The 17,287-nt window shown below is 48.1% G+C and overlaps 8 protein-coding genes across 8 annotated transcripts; 4 read left to right on the forward strand and 4 right to left on the reverse strand.

Annotated features, from left to right (window-relative positions):
* Positions 1-444: 444 nt before the first annotated feature.
* On the forward strand, positions 445-840 carry BT62DRAFT_887415 (long chronological lifespan protein 2; the record flags this gene model as incomplete). Its single annotated transcript, XM_043182916.1, has 2 exons — positions 445-586; positions 644-840. The coding sequence occupies 2 exons, from the start codon at positions 445-447 to the stop codon at positions 838-840; spliced, it is 339 nt and encodes a 112-aa protein (XP_043042932.1).
* Positions 496-1,786, reverse strand: BT62DRAFT_1073901 (uncharacterized protein). Its single transcript, XM_043178976.1, has 3 exons — positions 1,079-1,786; positions 644-1,026; positions 496-586 (listed from the first exon to the last, which is right to left on the reverse strand). Exons 1-2 carry the CDS (start codon positions 1,718-1,720, stop codon positions 988-990), a joined length of 681 nt encoding a protein of 226 aa, XP_043042933.1. The 5' UTR covers positions 1,721-1,786; the 3' UTR covers positions 496-586; positions 644-987.
* A 276-nt stretch (positions 1,787-2,062) lies between these two features.
* Positions 2,063-2,701, forward strand: BT62DRAFT_1073902 (pre-mRNA branch site protein p14; the record flags this gene model as incomplete). Its single annotated transcript, XM_043178977.1, has 3 exons — positions 2,063-2,083; positions 2,140-2,310; positions 2,365-2,701. 3 exons carry the CDS (start codon positions 2,063-2,065, stop codon positions 2,533-2,535), a joined length of 363 nt encoding a protein of 120 aa, XP_043042934.1. The 3' UTR covers positions 2,536-2,701.
* Positions 2,702-2,761: 60 nt separating this feature from the next.
* BT62DRAFT_945712 (uncharacterized protein) lies at positions 2,762-3,582 on the reverse strand. Its single transcript, XM_043187956.1, has 7 exons — positions 3,330-3,582; positions 3,257-3,277; positions 3,182-3,203; positions 3,106-3,117; positions 2,965-3,053; positions 2,883-2,905; positions 2,762-2,834 (listed from the first exon to the last, which is right to left on the reverse strand). Exons 1-7 carry the CDS (start codon positions 3,446-3,448, stop codon positions 2,794-2,796), a joined length of 327 nt encoding a protein of 108 aa, XP_043042935.1. The 5' UTR covers positions 3,449-3,582; the 3' UTR covers positions 2,762-2,793.
* Positions 3,583-5,293: 1,711 nt separating this feature from the next.
* BT62DRAFT_887526 (uncharacterized protein) lies at positions 5,294-6,484 on the reverse strand (the record flags this gene model as incomplete). Its single annotated transcript, XM_043182919.1, has 3 exons — positions 5,294-5,523; positions 5,591-5,946; positions 6,000-6,484. Coding segments are annotated over 3 exons (1,071 nt in total), but the record flags the coding sequence as incomplete, so codon positions are not given.
* A 79-nt stretch (positions 6,485-6,563) lies between these two features.
* Positions 6,564-7,473, forward strand: BT62DRAFT_1054388 (uncharacterized protein; the record flags this gene model as incomplete). Its single annotated transcript, XM_043178549.1, has 5 exons — positions 6,564-6,848; positions 6,902-6,981; positions 7,037-7,147; positions 7,219-7,291; positions 7,339-7,473. The coding sequence occupies 5 exons, from the start codon at positions 6,564-6,566 to the stop codon at positions 7,471-7,473; spliced, it is 684 nt and encodes a 227-aa protein (XP_043042937.1).
* A 2,408-nt stretch (positions 7,474-9,881) lies between these two features.
* BT62DRAFT_684218 (uncharacterized protein) lies at positions 9,882-10,657 on the forward strand. Its single transcript, XM_043181860.1, has 3 exons — positions 9,882-9,962; positions 10,033-10,384; positions 10,440-10,657. Exons 2-3 carry the CDS (start codon positions 10,092-10,094, stop codon positions 10,480-10,482), a joined length of 336 nt encoding a protein of 111 aa, XP_043042938.1. The 5' UTR covers positions 9,882-9,962; positions 10,033-10,091; the 3' UTR covers positions 10,483-10,657.
* A 3,170-nt stretch (positions 10,658-13,827) lies between these two features.
* Positions 13,828-17,219, reverse strand: BT62DRAFT_684207 (kinesin-domain-containing protein). Its single transcript, XM_043181859.1, has 3 exons — positions 17,109-17,219; positions 16,692-17,059; positions 13,828-16,638 (listed from the first exon to the last, which is right to left on the reverse strand). Exons 1-3 carry the CDS (start codon positions 17,137-17,139, stop codon positions 13,933-13,935), a joined length of 3,105 nt encoding a protein of 1,034 aa, XP_043042939.1. The 5' UTR covers positions 17,140-17,219; the 3' UTR covers positions 13,828-13,932.
* Between the last annotated feature and the right edge of the window lie 68 nt (positions 17,220-17,287).

The following is a 17,287-nucleotide window of genomic DNA, read 5'->3' on the forward strand; positions in this document are numbered from 1 at the left end:
GAATATGAGCGTAATAACCGGAGAAACGGGCTCGCCAGACTCGGTGTCATTGCACAAGTGTCAATACTTTGGCCTAGTCTGTAAATAGTAGATTGAAACAGGAGAAGTTGAAACAGGAGAAGGTCGAGGTGGCAAGGTTGTCGGCTAGGTGGCGCCAGAGGCTGCAGCACAAGCCTTATAATCGACGTAACTGAGGTCAATTGAAGTTTCGGAGTCGAAACTGCAAACTTTGAGAGCGTTTCGAAGATTGTCACTGTCGACTCACCAATAGAACCACATTTAACATCAAGAAATATTGAAGACGAGAGTGAAAGGCTGAAAGCAGCAAGAAACTTTCAAAGCAGTTGACTTGAAGTTGCGAGGCGGTATTTGTTTCTGCTTGTAAATGGCTTTGACACGTGATCGAGACAGTAACGTGTCAGTTTCGTCTTGCGCTTTGCCACCATGTTTCCATCTCTATCCTTCATATTGATATTCTTGGCGGGTCTTATATCTGCCCAGTTCAACTTCTTCGATGGCATGTTCCGCCACCAAGAGCAACATCAGCCTTCTGGCGCTTCGCAGTGGGCCTCCCATTCTGAGAGCAGTGCGTATTTCTTTACCGTTTCAATTGAATAGATTGATTTATTGGAACCGTTGCAAGTATCCTGCAACCGTTATTTATGCCCTGCAACTCTAGAATGTGTCAAGGCGCCCAGAGAATGTCCTTGTCCAAACGTTGAAGACGTCAAGTGTATAATACCCGACGCAGGCAGCCGAGACGGCGCGACAGTACTGTGTGTACGGGGAGAAAATGAATGCGCAGATGTGGAGCGGCTTTCCAAGAAACAGTGGATGTGATTGGTATTATGAGATAAATACCTAATTTATCTGTTGCATATGTCCGGCAGAGTTACTGAACTAAAAGGAACTTAAAAGGAACTTAGTAAACGGGCTTGCCAGGACTGTTAATGACAGCTAAGCGCCAAGCGCTCGTCGTAAAGTTCGTTAGTATGTGGGTGCAAATGTCGTCTGAATTTCAACGGGCTAAAAGGAGTTTGAGGAACGAATTTTACACAAATCCAACCGATCAACGCACCTGATGTACGACTTTTGTATCTGCAGACGGTCTCCAACTCACAGGATCGCCCTCTTTCCTAGTTAACAGATGTCCATTCACTCCTATCCCCGTCATAAGTAAAAATTCTATGGCCGCAAGGACACATTGCAATCTTTGCGTGTGGATAGATACAGGGAGGCCATAGCGACGAAGACCGTCCACGGTGAAGTCTCCCTTGTAAGAAAGCAGTACGACGATGGTTATAATCATAGCCGAAAACCATAGGAAGGCCAACAGGTATGAGCAGACGACAATCGTTGAGAAGTAAGAGGGGTCTTCGATATCTCTTTTTTGCCTGGACAGGGCTACGACCGAGCAATGAAATATGATGGTGACAACACAAGCTGCGGGATTAATCCACAAGGACAGAACGCCATAATCAAGCAAAGAAAATGCCAGTACGAGTGGAGTGTTGATTAGTGATATGCATGTGAGGTAAAAGATGACTCGTGGTATAGGGAATGGGGGTTTGGGCGTATCAGGTATCTTGAGATGGAAAAATACAGATCGTAAGGGCGGCAGTTCTAGCATGGGACCGATTTGTGGTGGCCAGCACCGGAGTTGACGCGCTAAAAAGTGACCAGCACTGTTGCGAGGGAATAGAGGGAAAAGGCGGGCCATATCACTTTAAACAGATTAAAGGCACATGAGTAGCCATGGGCACAGACATCACTCACCGTCATGCTGTGTCGGGCGCCATTACCCCGTTCGGAGGATATCGGCCGCGTAACGACTGTCGCCATGCTGCTTCCCGCCGCAAGCTTGTTCGGATGAGAAATTTTATTCAAAGAAACGAAAGCCGAATATAGTCTGAGCCATGATGTTGTCCGTCGTATCGGTGGACTGCTGGCCGAAATTTTTGTGAATTTCTCTTTGATTTCTCTCTCTCAGTAAGGAAAGACGCCGGTATTTGTGTTTCTGTCGCTTGGCAAACAAAGCAGTTCCTCTAGTACCGTCATCATCATGTCCGTGCCACGCCCAGCAGTAAGTGAAAATGTATTCCATTAGAACATGGCTCAGCTGACAATCGGTTCCTATAGCTCCCCCCAGGCGCTAATCGCATCCTATTCGTAAAAAATCTCAACTACCAAATCACCGGGGAGGATTTATATGATTTGTTCGGACGCTATGGTACAATTCGACAAATACGGATAGGGAATGAACAAAAAACGAAGGGCACGGCGTTCGTCGTATTTGATGATGTTATGGACGTGCGTGCGTTTCTCTTCTTCCCCGATGACCACGGCTGACCCGTCGAACGCAAGGCTAAGAATGCTCTTGATCATCTGAACGGATTCCATCTCCAAGAACGTTACATTGTTGTGCTCTACCACATGCCGGCCAAGCAAGACGCCGCCGCGGCAAAGGCTGACCTTGCTCGGAGAGAGGAGGAACTAGCTCAGCTCAAGAAAAAACACAACATTGTGGATGATTGATTATCCGAGTGCGATGAAATATGCTGCTTTCGCTCTGTTTATTCGATCATATGCTTCGTGGTGTTCCTCCTTTGCTGAGATCCGGCTTCCGTGTATGATAAGAGATAAGATGTATTACATATACGTTCTTTGATGGACCAAACTATTAAAAGTGATAGAAGTGACTAGTAAGCGTGAAAAAACGCGTATAACATATCATTTGGCCTCAAATGCGCCAGACAGTTGGGTACATCGGGACTTTGAGGGTGTCCACGTTGCCTATCTGCGACATTGTGGGCAATACCCGTTAATGTTAGGTGCTAGAAACAACTGTCAGATGAGCTCGCCGCTGAGGTATGAAAACAAACAATATTGTTGAGGATATTGTCGGCTGTACGGATACGGATGCGTTAGAAACGGTGGCGCACGAGCGGGTATCCAGACACTCACTATTGCCAACAGGTCTTGGTGCAAGCCGGTGGCCTGCAATGGCGAGGGTGCGTAGTGCTAAATTTGCAATTGACGAGATTGCATCGTATCTATACGCTGAGGTTAGAGTGTATCCTTGCGAGTGTCTAATTAATGTCATACCTCCTCATCCGGCTGACACGACGAGTTAAGCTATCAGTCAAAGTAGAGATGAAACCGGCTTGCGAAGGATGCATACATCAGTAACGCCGTGACCGCATCTGAAAGTAGATGAGTATTAGAGTCGACGAAGGAAACACAACGCGACGTTGACCTTGTGTATATGTTTCGGACTCTAGGGATGGAGGTCAGCAATGGAGTGGAAGGGGCGAGATAACAAGGCTCACTGTCGATAGTAACACATTGTAGTGAAGAGAGAAGGAATATCTTGTAGGACAGGATGGGGTACTCGTAGGGTATTGACATGGCAGGCTTTTATACCTGTCGCGCTGAATGGCGCCCCCATTTCTGGTAAGGATCACTACCGGCAGCCATCCAGCCTTGGCCGAAGACATTGATGATTTTGTGAACGTGTCTGTCCAGGAAAGTTTCTGAGGAGTATCCATGCAGGCGGTGGTGCCTAGCAAAACTCAAGTGTTCCCCGTCTACCGGTGTCTGCTAGAATCAAATCACGCTTCTCGTAAATGTACATCTATGTACGACCTCGAATTTCCCCTTGGAACGTCATCAAGGCAGGCATGCCGACAGAAGAATTCGGAACTCCAGGCCAAAGATCCGTGTAAAAACAGCATCAAGTTTAATTCAAAAAAGCAGATGATTCCTGTAGATTGGCGAGAATATTAAAGACACGAGTTCTCCGAACGCACGAGGGGATTTATGGCATTTTGAACAAGTAAGTGAGGTAGTGGCTAACCCGAAAAATGCCATACGATTGCATCATCTGGCGGTGGCTGTAATGCCTCCGCCTCCCGAGGCCCGACCATCTACACGCAATCTGGTTGGTTGTTCCCTGCCGTTCGACAATAATTTTAACTTCGATAGCGATACCTCTGCGAGATAAATTGTTGTTTCATATCCTCTTTCGGCCCTCGATGCAGGGACTTGGACCTGCGACGACAGTCTCTAGATGGGTCTAAGGCCTGTCTGTAGTCGATTCGCTTGCGCCAACTGAGATTGATCTCCGCGACTGTATGTTTTCGATCGTCACTTGCCCCCTTATCAGATCCCAAAAATAAAAATGTATGAATTCCTATAACCTAAATGTCATATGCTAAGAACCTAATTCATGTTGCGGTTACTGCGCAGAACCCATCCCTTCTCCAGCAGATCCATCGGTATTTGCGATTTGCCTTTGACCTGCCGGATTTCTACCTAATTTCTGTCTCTCAGAATGTACCCCATAATGACCTGTACGGCTTTGACCTTCAGCTTCGATCAAGAGAGATGCTCCAACCGTTCCATTCGGTGCCAGACGTCCTGCGAAATAGTAACACCTCTTGATCCTCATTGATACCGAGACTATCTTTCGGGTCACTCAAGCCAGCTCCTCCTCCGACTTCGATCGACGCCACACCACGCGTAGCCTTGCTTGGAAAACCTCCGGTACCTCAGTTCCAATTTCTCGTACAGACCAATGAGGCTCTATTCAATACCATCTTAGCCCAGATCTTTCTAAATCACACCAAACAGAAGCTCTTCGAATATATTGCTTCCCAGCATATAGCAGGATCTCGGCGAGTTGATCCTGTTTGACCTATATAGGTTGTCCTGACCTCCAGGAACTCGCATTCAACTGTGCACGTCGATAGGCACGCGACAATCGATTTTCATCCTTGCCACACGGTCACCATGACTTGCGGCGTCCTCGTTGAACCGGCTATCGTATTCACATCCGGGCAATAATTATTGAGCGATGCTGCAGACAGTAACCTCGCCTTAGACTATCATCCCGGTATTCGCAAGGCCTTATTTGCAATAACTGTAGAAAAAAAAGTTCGTGTTTTGCAGTCCGCGTTGTTCACCGGACGCCACCTTTCTGCTCCCCGGTCTACTATGAGCAAGGGTCCTATAGCAGTGACTATGATTAACCTTTTCTCCGTTTTCATTATACCATGATCTATGCATTATATCCCGATGCCGAGGTCCGAGTTATCACGACGTACCATGTTACAGGTGCGTTTTACATCTTCCAAGGACGGTACACCCTTTCATCGTTTTCTGTCACTTGCGCTAAGAATGCTCAAGTGAACCGAAAGCACCAAGACGTTGCCACACGCAATAAGGGGGAAGGAAGTTCGCGTCGCACAGACGACTGGAAGAATCGATGTTTCGCTTCGCCACAGGCGGACAGTCAGATCATCCCACTTCCCCGTCTGTTCGGCGCCCGCCCCTTGCCAGTCTTTATTTTCTGCGCCTCTCCGACCAGTTCGGCGATCAACCCATTGTATGTTTCGGCATCCTGCTGTAGAGCGTCTCGGTTCTGCAGTAAGTGGGTTAAGCGAGCTGAAGTATTCGCCGTCTGCTGACGTAGTTCCGTTAGATACCGCTCAAGCGTCGAAAGAGGTTGGAGTGTCAAAGTGTCTATGACACCAGGTGTCAGCAACGCGGAGAAGATTAGTGGGATATTAAGTAGAGATGAGATACACACCAGAGTCAAGTGCAAGAAGCTGATGAATTTTGGCATCATCGAGTTCCGGTTTGGGGCCAAAGTGTGATACAGAAGAAGTGTGTTTAGAATGTGGGGACCCGGCTCTCGAGTTACTCGCAGAAGCGGTAATGCTTCCGGGACGGAGAGGACCTCGGGGCCCTGGCGGTGCAGACATTGGTCGAGTGGTTATGTGCAAAGGAGGAAGGACCTTGCCGCCTGTATGGGGCGGAAGAACCTCGTCTAAATTGACGGGAATGCCAAGGGCAATTAAATGTTGTCGTCGTATTCGTGAACGAATCCAATTTGGTGGTTTCGTTGGTGGGGGTGGCTGCACCAGCATATTGAAAAGATCGCGACTACGTTTGTGATTAATATGTGGACGATGGTGATACAGAAAGCCGATGCAGACCTTTCTGACGTCACAAGAATCTGACTTATGCCCTCCATTTCTCGAATAGGATCATCCGTGGTAACCTCCGCTATGCTTTTCGGCCATAGCGGTCCCAGAATGTTGTCGATATCCTGTACCAGCCGTGACCTGCTCGGCACGGGCTCCAATATTAATGGTTCCCAGTCGATGTAAGACGATGGCCCAGCTAATGATGCATCCACTGCAAATCCCAGTGCGTCACCAAAGCTGTCACCGGACGGAATACCTTCCGTCGTATCAAAGTCTCCAAAATCTCCAAAGTCATCGTCTTGGGAGGAGAATGTTAGGTCCCGAGCAGGTGGACCGAAGTCGTCAAAATCGTCAAAATGGTCGTCTGCCGATTGGGAGTGGAAGGGGTCTGTCGTTGAATGCACCCGGTCATCGAAAGGATTGTCTTGGAGAATGCTAACGGGAGCACTGGAACCCCACACGGAGACGCCAAAGGTGATATCGTCGTCCATGGATAGGCTGTTGTGACGTTACGGAATATATTTTAATTTAGTTTGGCGCGGCTTGTCAACGACTTCCATCACCAAGGCCTCGATGTCCTCGCCCTTCCTCTTCCACTCTCTCGACGTAGGGCCTCGATTGAGCGCACGGAAGGTGCATATATGCAGACTCTATGATGTCCTAAAGCTATCTCTACTGAGAGATGACCTCCCGCGGGCAAAGAAAGCCTGGGCCATCCTGGCGCGATGTAAGGAAATGCATTGGACGACAATGTGGACGATTGCAGTACGTATTCTGGGAGGTGAAACCTTCGACGAGCATGATTCCACCAAGAAGGTTGCATTTCTTCACGAGATGATGCAACAGTTGCCGGACAAGGTGGGCCAACCGTAAGTGTATACGGATCTTTGGTGTCTTACTCGCGTCGTCAGAGAGAGATGATCCTCAAAGAAATTATTCTTCGGCAGATCATGGCAGGGCATTTCAGGCAAGCCCTGGACGAGCTGGAATTGTATGTCAAACTTCCGAAGACTTTGCACGATTCCCGCTTGTTCATTTATGTTTAGGTACCTTCCATCATTCCCCTACCAGGATGATCCTGTGTTGCATAACTATGCCGGGCTCTTATCTCTATACTTGTCCCAGCCATCTATCAGTGGCGTCGACGACGGCATGCTGTCTTTCAAAGTTACTCCAGGCATGATCTAATGTCGTTCCCAGATGTATCAAATGACAATCTACTCCGTAGCGCGCAGTTGCATTTCCAAGGTGCAATGGCCATCGATTCGGACAATGTCATTGCTACACAATTCCTATCCCATGTACGTCTCCGGTGTGATGATACTGCTGATCTGACTACCCTACTTAGATTACTAACATGACTGATCAAACAAGGCATTCAGACCAGGATTCCGACGACGAACTTATGGAAGTCGATATTCAGCAGACAGTACCACAGCCCCAAAGGAAGCGTGTTCGACTCCAAGACGATCGCATTTCATAGAAGCCGACTTTTCGCTTTCGGCGGAAATAACACCTGTTCAACACATCATATTTCGTCTGGGTATCCCTCGAAAGATACCCATCCCCGTGATGACCAGCATATGCACAGGTATATTGTCATTGTACCGTAGTTTTTGTGATTCTAATACATCTCCACTGTCTAGACTGACGGTAATGCGTGCTGGGACTGTTCGGCCTCGGTCATGGAAGACAACAGAGATACAAGCTTACTATACGGAGCTATGTGTCATTGGGGTGCTCGTTGCTCCTCCATAGAATGCTCGTCGGGCAGGGATTATTTTGTCAGTCCTTCCAGTTGTGCGCCAAACTTGGTTAGGTGCGAATAGCAAACGGTAGCAACACTGAAGGGAACCTCAGCGTGTCACCTCCTCTTTTCCTGGCAAATCATGCATTCTGACTCGCTCACGACCAATCGAGCTAAGTGTCGCATACTTCCGGGTCTTTAATGCCGCCGATACCCATAACAATGCATTTTCAACGAACGATTTCTTGAGAGTTGACAATGACCCCGAATTTCCTTTTGAACGGCTGACAAATTGTGCACTGAAAACATCAAATTTGTTGTTTCATTTGCTGGTCTCATTTCTTCAAGGCACCAATGCTCATATCAGATAGCATGGTCAGTTTTCCGGTGCATTCGTAGTCTGGTCACAAATTCAATCCCAGCATTGACAGATAGCCAAATGAAAAATGTGTACTCTTTGTCCGTTGCTTTCGCCTGGCGCCGTGTAAAAATGACGCCAGAGAGAGAGCATATGAGCTGCCAGTAGACCAGCTGTCGAGCCTTTCCGCCATTCTGACAAAAACCCCTTCCTTCCTCCAGGGACAATTTAAGGTTTTTTCTCATTAAATTCCATGTTTTCTTACAAGAGGTTGAATTGAACAGGGGCTTGAGCAGAAACATGTCCCATTCGCGGGGATAACCGCAGGTCCTCGCCACTTTCCCAGCTCGGTGTTTTCTGGCCTTTTTTCTATAAGATCCTCCGGTTTCTTGTTCTTTTACCGCATCAGCTTGCGGATCTTCTGTCCTTAGTGACGTTCCATGGTCGGAGAGTCGCGGATTCATCACGAATACCGAATATACGTGCCTCATACTGAGACGGCCATTCGATAACTGGAAGTAAATCGATGTTTGCTCACAGATGCTCACGTTGTATCCTCCTTACTGTCTTAAGAGTAGCCGGTAATCTTCCATTACGCAGGATACGATTTTGGAAGAACAAAACACGACTTGCTTAACTCCGACCTCATCGATAAAGGGTAATACGAAAGTTATAGTATTCGGACGTCGAATTGAAATCGACGACAACGGTCATTTGCTTGTTTGCCTTATTATCATATTCTTTGAAGATCGGCTTTCAGACTCTGAATATGTTCTGCCCCGAGTCCAAGAAACAATAATAATAACTTGCATTTGCAAAAGTTTCCTCGGGTATGCTCCGTGCAGAAACAAATTGATTAGTACCTGGGAGAATTAATGGCCAAGCGTGGTGCTGCGAGAAATATATCCTTCTACCGGAACAAAGTAGGAAAATACCATGAAGCCGGCGGATGTCGCCGGATGCGCCTGACTCATGGTTGAGCTTCATTCCTTTCCCGATTATACCCATTGTATGTTGACCGCCACAGTCGACGACGATGGGGCGCTCTTCAGGACTTACTTTCTCCATTTCATTCTCAGAGACTCGTTGTTCTAGCCTTCGAACTGAGGCTCTTCGACACTTCCAGCGTTCCGATTTGTTCGACAGTCTTTTCAAACACTACTAGTATTCTCAGGTGCTCGTTCACGTCGGGTAACGAAATGTCCTTAGCCCATGGTGGCCCGGTATTTTCTGGCTGAGATTCACTGCACACTTATGAAACTCTGGGTGACTTTGAATGCCAAGGAAGAATGGAGGATGTTACGGCTAATCTATACGGCTTCACTCGAGCTTCTCTACCGGTATACCCTTGGTCACGTATCTTATAACGGCTTTTCACAGAGTGTCCTTCTACGGATTTTCCGTGTTTTCTGGACTATCATGTGGAAGGTTAAGCTCAAACGGAATGCTATCATCATTTTGACGATGTACAAAGTGTCTTAGCGAACAGGAAGTAGGCCGTTGTTTACGGCACGGAGTCTCAATTTTGAGAAGAAGCCTCGCCTCAAATTTCTACCCAAAAAAAAATTTTTTTTTCGTTTTTATACAGTTACCTCGGCGACAATCTATTTCAGCCGTTTGCTCTCACAGGTCGCAACCCAAGGGGCAGAAGAACTTGATCTGGCTGGTTTAACATGTCAGGAGTCAAGGTCTGTTCTCATCTATTCTTTTGTTACGGCCACGGAATTCTGATGTCCAAACGAACGGGCTCAGCCCAGAAGCGGACGATGAGTGGCCTAGCGACTCGTAAAGCAACGTTGCCTACAGGCATGAATATGGCTCACGGCCATTGTCGTCATTCAATTGAACCTTACGAACCTACCTGATGGTGTGCTTCTTGACAATATATCATAACGCTCTGACCTGAGTAGCGGTTCTATCTTTGCTCTGGTCAATAGAATCACCTTCCCGATGATTGTACGTCCTATCGCAAGTGACGAGCTAACGCTTGAGGAATATGAGAAGCATGGTTTCTCAACTTCGAAGTAAGCGCTGGCGATTTCTTGATTATGCTACTCCGATCCGCAGCTCTGCAAGGATTCTGCAATTCAACCCCCTCAGAACAAAGAGGACTTGGAAGTATACGTGGGTATGTTCCTACGCTTCTTTTCTGGCGCCATTCTACCTGCCATGGACCATTGTTCACTCGTTTGCCATGGACGGCCCGCACTTAGGGGCATTGGTGGTTTTTCCTGTACCTGGTAACTTACATTTCCACTTTCGAGCGTATCAGCACCCTCTGAAACTACAGTGCGTATGGTGATATATTCCCTCTTCTCAGCGTCCCCCTAATATCCTTCAACAGATCATCTTCCCTTGCCTCCATTATGCATATGACTTTCATTTAAATTCGCCTGCGACAGTGTTCTTCGGGTATTTTCAGCTGATCTATAGACTCATTGATACCTTTTCTTGGAGCACCTTAGTTATCGACGAACGTTTTTAGCCATACCAGATGGACTGAGGCCTTCGAGCAATGCGAATCTTTCATCCTTTTCCACATTAGGGGCTGGAGCTTTCCAAGGTGCATTTATAGGATTCAAGGAAAGATGCCATCTGACTGAAAGCCAACAAACGCCACCCTTCTGTTCTTTTCATCACATTGGCGGCATGGACTAAACATTGGGACCGCAACGTTAAGTCTGCCATAAAGCAGATCTTGAACTTGAGAGTGGATACCAAAATAAGTCTCAGCCCATGATAATGTTCTCATCCCACAGGACCGGTAGATCTTGACATTTGTCAATAGCGAAATAGTGGTCTACTTGTTTTACAATGATCGCCACCTACGAAGTCCTTCCTTCCAAGGCACAGATAAGCGTCTTCCGGAAACCCAAACCGGGATAATTCGTATGCCTGCTTATCATTTGATCCCGCTGTTGAACTGCCTCAGGGTCAAGGCTCTCTACTCATGGTTTTCAATTGCAGGTCGTAATTATGCCTTCTTGGTTGAACGAGGCATATCTGGACAAAATGAAGTGATTCTCCAAGTGAAGAGCCCTCAACGCCACTCAAACCAGGTTAAGGTTAATGAGGGCTAGCTTCCTTGATATGTGTCGCGACAGATACGATTGTCAGGTGGATGCCCGGCTGGAACAGTAGAGAGGGCTTTCACGATAGGACTTCGGCGATTACTTGTCGTCTTCCCATGAGTTGCCTGATCATGGGACACCCTTGATGGCCCCCGACTGTTGGTTAGTCTTCCATCCGTCCCTGACAAGCGCTCTCAAGTGTTCTCTGTCACATGTCTGCTGTGTTGCTAAAAAAAAAAGTACAGGTTCCGTGCGAGATATGAATCATCATTCGATGGACCGTACCAGTTGATCGAAGAGCCGCTGTCCATTGATCATCGATTGCAAGGCATCGACACCTTCAGACTTTCAGTGTACGGAAGCCGTCACTAGACGCGAAGAGAAAAGATAACGAGGATGCTGCTGCGTACCTCGGCTTTGGATGTCAAGCCAACCATTCTGCGTTGCATGCTTAAATAAATACCATGGCTATTCTAACAGTCTCAGCAGACTCGGACCTCAAAGAACTGAAACATAGAGCAATCTATGATTTGTTATTTAGAGGGACCGCAGTTAGGGTTTCTCGCTGTTCAAGGTGGCGTTCAGGAATACTAAGTAGTCGAAGAAGCAAGGAAAAATCAACCAGCCATTCAAGCTGGTTGCATTGTGGCCCTTTCGGACAGCTCCGATCAGCGGGCAGATAGTTTCGTCAAATAAATATTTGTGTGGCGCGTAAGAGTTGTGAGTTTCATTATCAATAACTCGCGCTTTGTCAAATTTTCATGATTGGCCCACCGTCTATGAGTCCAACTAAAAGTGGAATTTCCAAACGGACAAAATGTGTACGTGTATCTGCCTCATTGAACTGGTCGTTAATCTCATTGACTGTCGGGCTCTGAAATGGTACAGAAAGTTGGATGAAAACCTAATTACAAGGAATCAAAATAAAGCGCCGGATGATCTAATCGCCAAGAATCCAAGTTTGGCTATGTCAATATAGGTAAAGATTTGGATTGTAAACGGTGCTTCTACGAATTCTCTATTCGTCTCTCTCATACCCCTTTTCCCATGCTTGGTCTGCAGGTAACACGAGGCGGCCGAGTGCGGTCCCTCTGCGATTGGATGTTTGTGAAAGAAAGCATGAGGTACTTGTTAGACCGCAGTATGACGAAATAGGTTATCTGCATGTCTGCTGGTACATCGTCAGATAGAAAGAAGGAAGGCGTGTCCTCCGTTCAGAAGTTCATTTCTGCAGACATTGACCTCTCCTATGGTTTTTGTCCGGAAAGGCATCTACAGTATCTATACAAGGAGAAGAAATCCGAAGGTACAAGAAGGAGCGAAGCCAGCGGGTTCTGCAAGTCATTTCCGAGAAGGCTGCAAGGCGACTAGAAGAAGTTTTGTATCTGGATTGTCGCTGAAGGCAAAATAATAGACCCAGGCATTAGTTAAAATATACTTATTCCCTAGCACCTTTCACTCAAAGCGCTTCATCGGAGCGATAGCGATGCTTCTTAAGCGCCAATCTTTTTACGCTTCTCGTCTCACCGTGCCGTCTTATCGAGCACCGCTCAAGTTCCTTACCTGTTGACCAAGCGAAGAACGCCACGGAAATGACCTCCGACATCGACTTCACCCCCAATGTCAGGGCTCACATTCCTCAAGTCCAGATTGCCGTGACTTTCATATCCATCAACGAGAATATGGAACACGGTCACCCTTGTCATTCATATGCTTCAAATAGAAGTGCTCACTATCTCCACGTAAGGGATGACGGGAAACATGGTGACGAGGATAGCGGTGCAAAAATGCCGACCGATAGTGTGGGGAGGTTTTGCCACGAACGGTTGATCCAGGACCCGACGTCCACGGTTACATCTTCCACCAATCGTCCGACATCGACGGCCGAGCCCGTGGAGCATCAGGGAGCATCAGGGAAAATACAGTAGTGTACCAGTGCCGGTATTGGCTGTAACTTGCTCGATTGAGGACGTTTCCACAAAGTTCGTACAAGAAATGACCAGCAGCAGTGTTTGATATGGCGTATTATGACATGAGATTTATACGTGCCTCACTTAGCCTGGCGGCGGCGTGAATGTGCCCTTGGGACCTTTTATCCATAAATCGGCACCATTTGAAGTCCTCAAAGCCTCGACTGGTTCATCATGAACGCCGGACCCTGTACGGAGACGAATACAGTACAAGGGGCGCCACTACATTCTCACATACAAACAACGCGTCTGAGAGGGGACATGAAGTAAGTCAACTGGTTTAGCCTTTGCGACACTGTAAACAGCCATTGGCGTCGTCGAGACCATGGATAATTAGAACGCAAGACGAGATAGACCCTCCTAGTGAAAGATTTTGGGCCTCGACTCGTAGACGCCATAGGAATGTTGACAAGGAGACGATGGGATGGTAATGCTGGACAAAGCTCGGAAGGACAAACCACAAGTCCAGTGTTAGAGACCAGCTTCAGTAACAAAAGATGTCTTATTGGAAGTGGCAGTCGGTGGCAGATAAATTTCAAATGCCGGAAGGCAGTCAAACGAAAGGCGTAACGTCCGGCCAAAATCATGATAAATGTAACTGCCCAAATATAAACAGTACTAGTAGTATGCACCGGGTATAATATCTAGTATCACATATGAAAGTGAGATTTGTGTGAAAGGCATGGCAACAACAGAGAGAGAAATCATTGACAAAACATGGTGGGATTACAGTGGGGGATAGAGAAGACATGAGATAACGTTAAACATACTAGGTCATGGGTGAAGCTAGAAGCCATCACCGCCATGAAGGTCGGAAAGATCTATTCATACTGATATCTGCACTCGTGTTGCCATCCATGACTGATAAATTCGACGAAAATGAGGACCTAGAGCCTGTTGCTGATCTCAGTTTGAGCGCCGGCATGCCTCGGGAGGTCAGAGAAAGTCTCTTTGCTCGCTTCGAAGGACTGGCCAGCAGGATCCTCCTCGGCTTACTGGACTCCCCATGGCTTATCCTATGGCCGTTCGGTGGCGAAAGTTGAGGAATCATACTTGATCGCCTTCGTGCCTTCTCGCCACGTAGCGGACCGATGTTTGAACGTCGTCGACTCTTCCCTGGTGTGGATGCCACAGAACGGGAAGCTGACGATATACGCCGTCCAGACGTTGCCCTCCCTTTCTGGTTTTCCCTTGAAGCCGACCAGCTCCTGCGCTCGGCCAAAATATTTTCTTCTGAATTCAGACTCCTGGGAGCTAGAGGTTGTGAGAGTCGTCGTTCAGGTTCAGCTTCGCTCTCGTCGCCCTCCGCTAGACTTCCTAGTGCGGGGCCTCTTGATCTTGACTTCAGGAAGCCGGGATCCAGCCGACTAGCGCGGGGTCGCTTCCCGACAATAGAACCGTATGAGTGATTCGATGGTGCGATGTCACGAGTTGAAGCAGGAAGTGACATGGAAAGATGGACACTATCATCTGTTTTCTCATCATCTTCCCATTCGCTTTCCGAACCGCAACGTGACGCAGGTCTGACTGAAGGGGATGCTTGTACACCGGAACCGGAAGCAACGCTAACGTCCACAACAGGATGGGGGCTCGGGGGAATGACCGTGACCGAGACTGAGTTCAAGCGAGCGCCACCATCATCCAAGTCTCCTCGACCTACTTCATCTCGCCATTGCACACTCTTTCCTGCTTTAACGATCTTCTTTTCTTTGTCCGAGACACGCCTATATGGTTGCGATACCAAGCTCGATCGCAAAGACTTTCTCGGTGACCTATGACTTCGCCGAGGTGATGCAGAGAGGGAACTGTACGCAGATATAGAAGTATTTGCGCCATAGGAAGAGGAACGGGAATAGTTTTGCTTTCCGGGATCCGAGCTGACCCTGCGCGTGAAAGACACCTCGTAAGATTTGTAAGTGTCCAAGACACTATTGCTGCCCGAATCCATATTATAGCCACGCGTTGATTGACCAATGAGCTTTGTAAAATTATCATCGTTTTTCTCCCTGACGCTGGCCAGCAAATTGGCAATCTGGGAAGAAGTGCCGGGCAATTCATCTTGAGAGGCATCATCCAAAGCTTTGGCAGCGCCACCGATGGCGACCGTGCTACGGCTCAGCATTCCAATCAGTGCGACCATCATTCGTGCCATATCCTCAACCGCATTCTGCATTGCACCCTTCTCTTCCTGGGCTTTCATCATTTCCATCTCCGCCTTCCTCCGGATGGCGTCAAGTTTAACGTTCTCGATGCTGACGTCGTCAAGCTTCTCCGACTTTCTCTCGGACACGGCACGCATGGTAGCGTCGAACATGGCCCTAGAGTTCGATGATCGTTGCACCATGATGGATAACGCAGAGCCCGGTTTGATAGCTTGTTCCTCCGGACTAGCCAGAATTTGTAACAGTGCGCGCTCGGCTTGAAGATCGGCTGACAAGGAGTGGCTGGTATCGATTTCCGACAATCGTGCACGAATTGCGCCGAGCTTGATGTTAGCTACGGATATCTTCCCGGAACAGGCAGCTCCTTCAACAATTGAATCCTTCGTCTGCTCGGATTTGACTTTCATATCCTCTTTTGCTCTCTCCACTTCAGCCGCTGCTTCTGATTTTTTCCGACGAACGATATCATTTTCGAGCATATTCTTGCCAGCAACTTTGGCTTTGAGCTCCGCGATTTCGATGTTAAGCCGGTTAATAGCTTCAACATATTGACCGACATGCCTATCGACATTGACAACATTTCGAGTAACAACCTTGGTTTTGATTTTGGTAGCCCTTTCGGCGTAGACAAGAGTGTTATGCGTGTCATCAAAATGATTCGAAGTGGGAGCGACGCAGACAATCATGACAGTTTTGCAATTGCCGCCAAGAGAGAACTTGAGAAGACGCGTGAGTTTACTGTTGCGATACGGTACATGGCGTACGCCACCACCACTCTCGCAAAGCGCATTGATGCAGTTACCAAGCGCCAATAGGGATTTGTTGATATTCGCTCCCTCTACCATACGCTGACCCATGTTAGTCGTGGCCGCTGCGCGCTCGCTCCCGGCGAGATCGATGATGGAGAGGGTACCAACCGTCCGCTGCTCTGACAATGAGGCGGTACGTGGAGATTGAGTGATATGAATCTGAAGGACGGCATGCGATCGTGAGGACGTCTCGTTGGCGTGCGTAGGACTCTGAGTTCGACGCGAATTCCCCGATAGAACGATTTCCTTCACTTCCTCTGCTGAGGTCGGTTTTAGCTCCGTTAACCCTACAACTTTGACTGTTTTATCTTCCCGAATAGACAGCCCGCCTCGTGGCATATGTGCACCCGGAGCCGCGAGCAAGTCACGGATCTCCTCGTTGTAGATTTCGAGGAAGGTGACTGAGACATCGACAATTGACTCCTCTCGTCGATCTTCAATGCGTTGGAAGAGGTCTGCCATGGTAAGGTAGATGATGCCGGGATCTGATTCAGTGCCGCTTATGGTGTGCGTCTTGCCACAGCCAGTAGCCTTTGTACCCATGGCAGTTAGTTAGGCATTTGGTACGAAAGCGGGGCACCCACCCCGTACGCGAACACCGTAGCATTGTATCCATCAAGCAAGCCTTTCAACAATGGCTGGGCAGTTGCCTCGTAGACGTGCTGTTGACGCGCCTCATGGTCAAACACTTTGTCAAACATGAATCGTCTGTCTTTGTATCGTTTCGTGCCGGGTGGCGTGAATCCTCGTTCAACGAATGCTTTCGCCCTGTCCTTCTCATCGGGATCGAAAGTGAGTATGCGGTCGTCGACGATTTGAACGACCTCGCGTAGACTTGAAGTATTTGCGACAGATTTAGGTGTAGAGAGCGTGCCATCACCCCGAATGGTAGTGTCGTAGCAGGGCTCTGGAAGGCGCCCAGCCTCCCATGAGGTGGGTGGCCGTACGCGTACTGCAAGTACCTTAGAACTCAATGCTCAAGAGACACGATGGATACCGACCTGCAACAATAATGGAGCCCGCGGCGACCATTGTGAGCAAGGCAAGGCAATGTGAGGACGGTCGTTGAGGGGATGAGGTACGGTGGTTAATAGTAACCTGGGTCACGGGTGTTGAAAAGTAAACGGCAACGTGAGGTCACATGACCGTTCATCACTTCCCTTTCGGTGCACGGTCCGAT

Source organism: Guyanagaster necrorhizus, assembly GCF_019112545.1.
Source record: "Guyanagaster necrorhizus MCA 3950 unplaced genomic scaffold BT62scaffold_6, whole genome shotgun sequence".
Taxonomy (NCBI): Eukaryota; Fungi; Basidiomycota; class Agaricomycetes; order Agaricales; family Physalacriaceae; genus Guyanagaster; species Guyanagaster necrorhizus.

Coding starts and splice junctions, on each gene's coding strand:
- BT62DRAFT_1073901 (XM_043178976.1), bottom strand. CDS start 1,720: ATGGCCCGCCTTTTCCCTCTATTCCCTCGCAACAGTGCTGGTCACTTT. Junction 1,027..1,078: donor ATACAAAAGTCGTACATCAG/GTGCGTTGATCG, acceptor AACTCCTTTTAG/CCCGTTGAAATTCAGACGAC.
- BT62DRAFT_945712 (XM_043187956.1), bottom strand. CDS start 3,448: ATGGGGGCGCCATTCAGCGCGACAGGTATAAAAGCCTGCCATGTCAAT. Junction 3,278..3,329: donor ACAATGTGTTACTATCGACA/GTGAGCCTTGTT, acceptor CTCCATCCCTAG/AGTCCGAAACATATACACAA. Junction 3,204..3,256: donor GTCCGAAACATATACACAAG/GTCAACGTCGCG, acceptor ATCTACTTTCAG/ATGCGGTCACGGCGTTACTG.
- BT62DRAFT_684218 (XM_043181860.1), top strand. CDS start 10,092: ATGAGAAGCATGGTTTCTCAACTTCGAAGTAAGCGCTGGCGATTTCTT. Junction 10,385..10,439: donor CAGCACCCTCTGAAACTACA/GTGCGTATGGTG, acceptor ATCCTTCAACAG/ATCATCTTCCCTTGCCTCCA.
- BT62DRAFT_684207 (XM_043181859.1), bottom strand. CDS start 17,139: ATGGTCGCCGCGGGCTCCATTATTGTTGCAG. Junction 17,060..17,108: donor GGGCTCCATTATTGTTGCAG/GTCGGTATCCAT, acceptor AGGTACTTGCAG/TACGCGTACGGCCACCCACC. Junction 16,639..16,691: donor CTACGGTGTTCGCGTACGGG/GTGGGTGCCCCG, acceptor ATGGGTACAAAG/GCTACTGGCTGTGGCAAGAC.